At 31.2% G+C, this 9,128-nt stretch overlaps 1 protein-coding gene across 1 annotated transcript; it reads left to right on the top strand.

The window, feature by feature from the left end:
* Positions 1 to 2,281: 2,281 nt before the first annotated feature.
* Positions 2,282 to 2,791, top strand: LOC148274109 (uncharacterized). Its single transcript, XM_088237613.1, has one exon. The coding sequence runs from the start codon at positions 2,282 to 2,284 to the stop codon at positions 2,789 to 2,791; it is 510 nt and encodes a 169-aa protein (XP_088093739.1).
* Positions 2,792 to 9,128: the final 6,337 nt, after the last annotated feature.

Raw genomic sequence — 9,128 nt, 5'->3', positions numbered from 1 at the left:
AAATCGCACACATTATTTACTCAGATCCGCGGTACTGTCCCTCTTTAGAAAGCTCGCCCTACGCATATCGTATTTTAATGATAAGGAAACATTCTATAAGGACGATTTGTAAAAATTATAGGTTTTAAATATTTATTGATTTAACTTTTTGTATATAATGTTATTTGTACATTGGCGGGCTTATTGCCAAATGGCAATTTCTTCCAACCAACCGATAAAATAAAAGTTTAATTTTTATAATTCAAGTTACAGAACATATTCAATAGAAAAAAAAAAAAAAAAGCTAAAGATTTATAAAAATATAAATAAAGGTATTAGTTTAAAAATTACCTTAGGTCAAAACTATTACTCAATTGGAAAAAGGAAAAAAAGAGGACAGAGGAAAAAGAAAAGGAGGACAGATTAAGGAAGAGAAAGGAGATGTTTCTTCAGACGTGATTTAAACAGAGATAATGTAGTAACATCTTTGATAGTGGATGGGAGATGATTCCACAGTCGAGCCGCATAAACACTATATGAGTTAGAGAAGAAAGAGGAATTGTGGATGGGTAAGAGAGTGCCTTGAGAATTAGAATGAAGAGGTAAACCATGAACTGATAAACGTTGAAATTTTTCACGCAGGTATATAGGAGCGTTAGGACTATGAATTACATTGAACAGAAGTGAGAGGGAGTGATAGTCTCTCCGCAGTCTAATTTTAAACCATTTCAGTTGCCTACGATAATCAGAAATGTGGTCATATTTCCTAAGACCAAAAATGTACCTTATGCTTGTATTCTGAAGTCGTTCAAGTTTATCGAGTTGCTCATAGCTTAAATCAGCCATGGAAACATTAGCGTAATCTAGAATGGATAGTAGTAATGCTTGTAAAAGGGTGCATTTAGTATTAATGGGTAAGAATTTTTGCAACCTTCTAAGTGAGTGTAGACTGAAAAATATTTTGCGGCATAATTTATTAGTATGAGCTCGCCAGCAGAGATGTTCATCCATTTGTACTCCCAGATTTTTTACGGATTTCCTGTATTGAATATTGGTACAATTGACAATTAGAGAATGAAATGAAGGTACGTCTAGCGTATTAAGCAATCTTTTACTACCCGCAAACACAATTTGTGTTTTAGATGGGTTTATTAGTAAATCATACTCTTTTGTCCATATTGACACGCAATTTAGTGTATTAGAAATCTATTCTATTGTTTCGCTGGTGTTTTCAGGTCTGCAATGAAGATATAATTGTAAATTATCTGCATAGAGATGATATGAACAATTGAGACAATTTGCAATCGGATTAATAAACAGGGAAAATAGTAATGGTGATAAAACTCCACCTTGAGGTACTCCAGCGGCAATATCAACCTATTCTGATTGATGATCCGGTGTTTTGATGCACTGTTGTTTAGCTCGTAAATACGATCCGAACTATTCTATAACCGGTTGTGTCATATTTAGTGTTTTAAGCCTAGCCAACAAAAGATCGAAATCCACAGAGTTGAAAGCGCTGCTGAAGCCGAGTAATGTTATCAAGGTTAGCATTTTGTTATTCATTGTGTATCTAATGTCATCTGTAACCTTGATTAAAGCGGTAGTTGTACTATGCCCCGCACAAAAACCTGATTGACTGGGATCAAGAAGATTATTTGACAATAGATAATTATTTAGCTGATTATATACAACTCGTTCAATGACTTTGAAAAAAAATGGAAAAATTGATATATGTCTGTAATCTTTGACAGAAACTGTTAAAAAAATTTTGGGAAGTGGTATAATGAATGCTTTTTTTCAAGCTTCAGGAAAATCTCCAGTATTTAAATAAAAGTTAATAATGTGAGTAAAAACATAATAATATACATCAGTTAATATAAGTGTACATTTAAAATACAGTTAAAACAGTTTAAAAATCGTAAATTAGGACAATACGTGTACATAGTGATAAATAATGTTAAAAATAAGTATTGATGTAAATGTTTTATTATAATATGTTAGTCATAGAACTGAATTAAATAAAATATCAATTTAGTTTCTAGCATAAATTAATTTTTAAAAGTTTGTTTTTACTCTCCACTGCCTAATTCAGACATACCACAGTTCAAGGTTCGTAGGTTTTCACGGTCTTCAGAATACAGATAGTATTTTTCTGGGTATTATGCCGTGTTTGTGGGCTTTGTATTGCTTTGTATATTAGAAAAGATAGGCTTTTGTCCTCCTCTACTTCCATAGTAAACTGTATTGCCGGGTGGAGATTATTTAGGTGGTCTAAAAACACTGTTATTCTTTCTGCACCATGATTCCAAATGACAAATACGTCATCTACGTATCGAAGCCATACTTAGTGTTTTTAGACCACCTAAATAATCTCCACCCGGCAATACAGTTTACTATGGAAGTAGAGGAGGACAAAAGCCTATCTTTTCTAGACGTCAAATTAAGCAGAAAGGAAGATGGCAGACTGGGACATACGGTGTATAGAAAACCCACACATACAAACCAGTATCTCCATGCTACCTCACATCACCACCCATCTCAAAAATTAGGCATCATAAACACGCTGGCCAGAAGGGCAACACGTATTTGTGAAGAAAGTAACCTAGAAGAGGAATTGAATATACTGACAAAAGTATTAGAAAGTAATGGCTATGAAAAGAAGGATATGAAAAGAAGAATAATGTCGGTAACAAATCCAAAGAATATTTCCAAGATGGATGATACTAATACGGATAAAAGAATAGCGTTCCTTCCCTATGTCAAAAATGTCACGGATAGAATTGCAAAACGCTTAAGAAACGGGACATAAGGACAGTGTTCGGTACGACCTCAAAAGTAAGAAACTTACTAAAATCAGTAAAAGATCGGGACCCACTTGAAACAGATGGAGTATATAAATTAAATTGCAAAAGCTGTGAAACAGTCTACATAGGGCAGACTGCCAGAAACATAATGACAAGAATAAAAGAGCACAAGAGTGCATGCAAGTTGGGCTACCCGGATAAATCAGCTCTTGCAGAGCACTACATAGAAACAGGGCATAATTTCTCATTTGAGCCAAATGTCCTTGGAAAGCCCAAAAATCATCAAGCCCGTTTAATAAAGGAAGCCATAGAAATATACAAGCATCCTAATAACATAAACAGGGATGATGGGTTACGACTACGAACCTCATGGTACCCGGTGCTTCCAAAGCCCACGGTACAAACTCCACACACTTAACCACATACATTGCCCGACTGCGACACGGTACAATTTCCTCACAATTAAACACACTAAAAACTACACTCATACATTCAGCCCTGAAGAGGACACTGCAATGTGTTCCGAAACGTCGGCAATACAAATCCCACAAACACGGCATAATAACCCAGAAAAACACTATCTGTATACCACAGTTCACCTATTTCTGGGGGCGCAATTTGCCAAATATTATTTTCAAAAAAGTGTAACATTACAAAAAAAGTATCGTTAATGTTATTAAATATTTGTACATAACCACTTACCGACTTTTCTATGTCTACCGGTTTCAAGACGTACCCGTCTCTTTGTCAAGACACTAATTAAACCGACATGCAAAACCCACTATACACCTTCACCATATTTGCACAAAAAAATAGAACCAACACGACATGCATTTTAATAAGCTCATGCACAAACAGGACAAAAATGCACTGATTACATTGTGAAATTATTTTATGTTATTTGAGAAAGAGTTGAAGAAAAAGGTGTAAGGGATGAAGGGAGGTCCGTGAGTTTAACAGGTTAAGGTTATTAAAAAATATTTTATAACATTTAGTAAAATGTTTGTCCACAAAGTTAATGCTTTAAATATGGATTTTTTTTTATTAAATTTAAAGCTGCAACAGGCGAACAAATACCCACTAGAAATATAAAATCTACGTGGAATTATTACAAAATATTAGCTGCTATTGAGTATCATTTGTGTAAAGTTGAAGTGGCTTCCACAAATGGTTTTGGGCTCGTTTCGGATTTTTGTTTTTTTCTTTTATAATATTCTAGGAACTAAAAATACTGATTTCTTTCATACGAATGAATAATAAATAGGTTTGTTAACCAAATGCGGAGAATTCTCTTTTTTATTATTTCCATAGGCGTGAATGAAATGTGTTGTGTAAAGAAGAAAAGAGTAGGTAGGTTGGATATTACAAAATACACATTCTAGAATTTACTGTACATACATACTTAGTGCGAAGGTACTCTTACTAACATGGTTATTAACTAACGGTATAGTTAAGATACACCTTGTTGTGTTATCTCGTTTATACATAATATGCAAACATGCACAATACATGTATTTAACACTGTAAACTTACAACTCATACTTGCGTTACGTTATCTTGATAGAAAGTCAAACAATGCAAAAATTATAGAAAAATCAAGAGAAACATATTGTAAAATTGTTAATTGCTGGGTGCCTATTATTACCTATATTTACAGAATATATTTTTGTTGTTATTCATTAAGAAGAAAATTTACAATGAGTCCTTAATTATGTAAATGCATTTAATTTTATTATTGTTATCAAATTCACTTTGTAGTATGACATTTTACACTTATATTTTAATGAATTTGTATAAACTACTTTAATTTTGAGTTCGACCGGTTTCGAGGTTACTACAATATTTTTTTTTAATATTTATGTTATGATTCATTTTTTCTTCTTTCTCACTCTTTCTTTTATTTTTCTGCCTCTTTCGTACAATATTTTATAGTATAAATAGCATAGCAACGCGTGTAATTTAGTTTAATTCCTGATGATGAGATAGTAACCTCGAAACCGGTCGAAGAGTAACTCAAAATTAAAGTGGTTTATACAAATTTATAAACACATAAGTGTGACATTTAATTTTTTTTAGCCCCAGAACTATGAAATGTTCTACTATAAAAACAGCAATTCAAATAAATGTTTTATGTCAACAATGACGGGAATCAAACCCGAGCCATCCTGTAAGGTAGGCAAACTCGCTGATCATTTGATCGCCAGGTAGACAAATATAATTAAGTGCTATATTATCAGACTTAAATGATTTTTTTTATTCAATTAAATGATTGAAATATTGAATTAGAGAATTAATTAAAAATTATAAATAGTTTTCCACATGTTTAATATTTCAAAACACGTAGCAAAAATTTTAAAAAAATCAAAATTTTACAGGATTTATGATCTATCATTGGCTGGTTTAAATGTACACTTTCTGTCTAAGTTCATTATTTTACCCGTATTAAAACATACAAATTCCTATTATTCTTCAATCGGTTTATTTTTTTAGAGAAACGAATTGAAACTTTTATTGCTCTTTCTTGACGATCAAATGTACTTTCAATTATGTAAACATTAAGTGTTTTCTTTTTTTTTATTTTGAGTTGTACTTTAGTAGTGTCCTTGCACTTGAAACGTATGATTGAAAGTATAATTTAAAAAATATGTATCTACCATGTTTAAATCCCGCGCTAAAGTACAGTTGATTAAACAATATTTTAACATGTTAGAAACAAAAAAAAATCGTCGTAAACTTAGTGAATAATAGAATCATTTTTTTCTAAGAAATTGTACCGCAAAAATGCTCACAATACCAAAAATAATCTTAAATCTAAAAAAAAAAATTCACTGAAATTACACATTATTGTAGTAAATTTATTACTTTTTGTTCCATTTTGCTCAGACGAATAATAAATAGGTACCTTTTTATAACTAGCTACATTTAAAAATATAATATTTTGTTGCTCTCAATAAAAAAATAAATAGCTAATCACGATACACACACAAATATTTTTGGTTATTGTATTTTATTTGGGAAATCATCAGTTCTACATACATATTTATTGTAAACAAACAGATATAGTGAATAAACTCAGAACTAATAACAGATTTCCACAAAGTGTACAAAGTTAGCAAAGAACATATATTACATATTATATAAATACATATAAAAATGTTATTTTCATGTACTCGTAAATATTTTTCAATAATCATTTTTTTTTTTTAAAGAAAAGTAAATTATTGTAAATTGAACGGAATTACGACAAGGATGCTTGCAGAGAGGATAAAAAGGGGAAAGGAGATGTACATATTTACTATTATAATGTCTACTAAGTTACATAATGCATTTTAAGTGTAAATTTTAAATTTGACAGAGTGATGTTTGTGTAGTCGTCTTTAAATTTTGCATTCTATACTGAAAAAGTCCAACTAAAAAAAGCATTTTTAACCAACAATGTTTTACTTATTGGTTCATGAAACAGGTGGTACCGTTTACAAATCCTGAATGGAACATGTATTGTTATTAAGCCAAGTAGTTCTGCAGAGTCAACTATTCCTGTCATAAATTTGTAAAGCAGTAGTTGGTCCGCACACACTCTGCGGTATTGTAGAGAAGTGATTTCATGGTAGGTGGAGGCAGTGAGAGTTGATACATAAGAAATACCGGTTTTGTATTTTAGGTACTTTATAATTTGTTTTGAATATTTTCTATACTTGTTATAAAGGAATAAACATACGAATATTCTTTATTTATTTTTATATGTATTTCGTTACCGTAACTATGACACTGGCGGTCAGTGTTGATGCTAAAAAAGGAGAATGTAATTTACTAAATTGATTGAATTGTATGGAGCGATATATCTGTTTTTAATATTCGTGGTGTTATTATAATATTCTCTTATTTCAAACGTTGGCATTATTTTTTTAGCGTCCGAATATGATGAAAGTCCGTTAAAAAAAAAAAGGGAGATTATTACTCAAGACTATAAATAACGTCCCACGCGCTTGTAACGTGACTATTTAATTATACGTCATTTCCATTAGGTGAAAAAAATATAATGAAAGATATAAGTTATATAAGCATATTAATTTGAAAACATCACACAATCTATTTACTGAGAAAACATAGTAAAAAAAAACATGATTTACCTTCATGAAGATAATTTTGTTCGTACCGTAATATGGGGCGAATCGCTTAAGGGGCGATAAGAAACAGTTTTTGGTTAAACCCTTTTTTTTATTTTGGAAACTCACATTAAAATTATTCTTAAATTTATTGTCGGTACGTGAAAGCAAGTATTGTTTATTGTGGATTTCCAGCATCAACATAATACTTCTAAAGAAATTTCCTGCTCTTTTCGCTTTCATAAACGTTGACGTTTTACGAAAAAACGTTGAAAAATTCACAGGGATAATCTAAAGCAATGTTACAATTTTTTGGTATATTTTATTATCAATTTATCGTTTACAATATAAATCTTCTTCTTCTTCTTTGCCTTCAAATAGATCTGACGATCTGTTCTACTTAGCAGGTTCTTCGTTTTCGTGGTGTCCGCTCGTGTTTCTACAGAATATGTCAAGATGGGTTTCACACATATCTTATATATCCTAACTTTGCTGTCAATTAGCATTATTTTTTTTTCGTATTATCGGAATATTTTTTTTTTACCGGCGGTCTCCGTGGTTAAGTGTTCAAGACGCTTGACTCACGCATGAAGGGTTCCGGGTTCGATTTCAGGCGAGAACACAAACAATGAGGAATTCCACTGTTTTCTAATTCATTTTTTTTTCTATAAGCGTACTATTTAACTTTTTTGTTTTTTTGTGCTTTATTTACAAATATATGATTGTTTAAAGTTACATTTATCAAATACCACGCCAAATGACTGTAATCAGTGTGTCAATTTTCAGTAGTAACGTCATGAAACGGTTGGCGTTCTTACTTTCACTGACCGCGGTAAGTTGTATTTCTCCAGCCAATAAGAAAACTGACAAGAATCTATGTAATATTGCTTTGATAACTTCATTTAGTTGATCTTAATTTGCTCATTTACCGAAAAATTGGTAGATCTGGCAACGTTGTTGAAATGTCAAAACTTTTCAATCACAAATTATACTTTTTTTTCTATGGTCAAAACGTTCCTTATAAGGTGCGGGGGCTTTAAAGCGGAAACCAGGAATACTACACGTAGATATAATAAGTGACGTCATTATTTACGATTTTAAAATGAATACTATTTTAAACATTTTTTATTTATTTTTGCGTGCGTTTTTGAGATATTTCATTCTACTCCGCTTTTTTTTAAATATTCACGTGTACATAAAAACATTTTTAAAATTTAATTCCGGGTTGGGCTGGAATTCCTCATTGATATGATTTTTCTCAAGCCTGGGTATTATGTGCTGTAATTCGCCACTGCAATTGGGCGTCCTGATCTGTTGTGGTGCAAATTTTGTAAATTAATCATGGCGTTGCTATTAACCCCTTCCAAGAAGTGAAAAGCGACGAGACATATTATATTACGGTAAAGCATTAAGAAATACTCACGTAATAGCGACATGTTGAATAAAAACGTAAGTCTAAGTCGGTGCTAGGATTAATGGATAAAATGAAAAACTTGTTCAAAAACAAACAAAAAAATGGACATTTGAATAAAAAAAATATTTTTTTACCCCATATTATTGGTGTATAATTTATCTCAATAGCCAACTTTACTAAACGGATTTTTTGTACAAAACATTTTACTTATAATGGTACGGAAGGCATTAAAATAGATACTTAAACACGTTTTAACGCTTCAATAACGTATTGGGATTGGTAGATGACCGTAAGATTTCTTTTATTGGTCCATATCAAACGTCTTTTTTGTATCGCGTACAATGGAGTAATAAAATTATCTAACAATGTAAAACATTTACGTTAAGTGCCTATAAAGTCATTCATTTAAAAAATATCTTAAATTATTCTATCGGATAATGCAATAAAAATACAATAAAACGGTTGCTTTATAAATCCGTACTGAAGTCACCCTTTGAAATATTAATTTATATATTATATTTCACTGATTTCTCAATGAAAATTGGTTTACTCTTTAAGGTCACGACTAGATAGAGATTTCTAGTGTTTAGACAGGATTATTTTGTGTTTTTTCATTCGGTGATGCTAAAACAATTAAAATTATAATCAACTTAAAATAAACATTCCAAAATACAAAAAAACGTGGTACAAGTATAACTTAAATTATAACAGAACACAGCAAAAACAGAAACTACGTTTGTTTATTCAAATGTATGATTTATATTATATTTATAAGTTTTTTGGGCGTAAGTATAGCCTGTGAGCTCGCCAATACATGACAGA

This window comes from Micrasema longulum, unplaced genomic scaffold (assembly GCF_059751315.1).
Source record: "Micrasema longulum isolate JH-2025_06_02 unplaced genomic scaffold, ASM5975131v1 h1tg001754l, whole genome shotgun sequence".
NCBI classification, from domain to species: domain Eukaryota; kingdom Metazoa; phylum Arthropoda; class Insecta; order Trichoptera; family Brachycentridae; genus Micrasema; species Micrasema longulum.
This window is presented reverse-complemented; position numbering and strand designations above follow the sequence as displayed.

Coding starts and splice junctions, on each gene's coding strand:
- LOC148274109 (XM_088237613.1), top strand. CDS start 2,282: ATGATTCCAAATGACAAATACGTCATCTACGTATCGAAGCCATACTTA.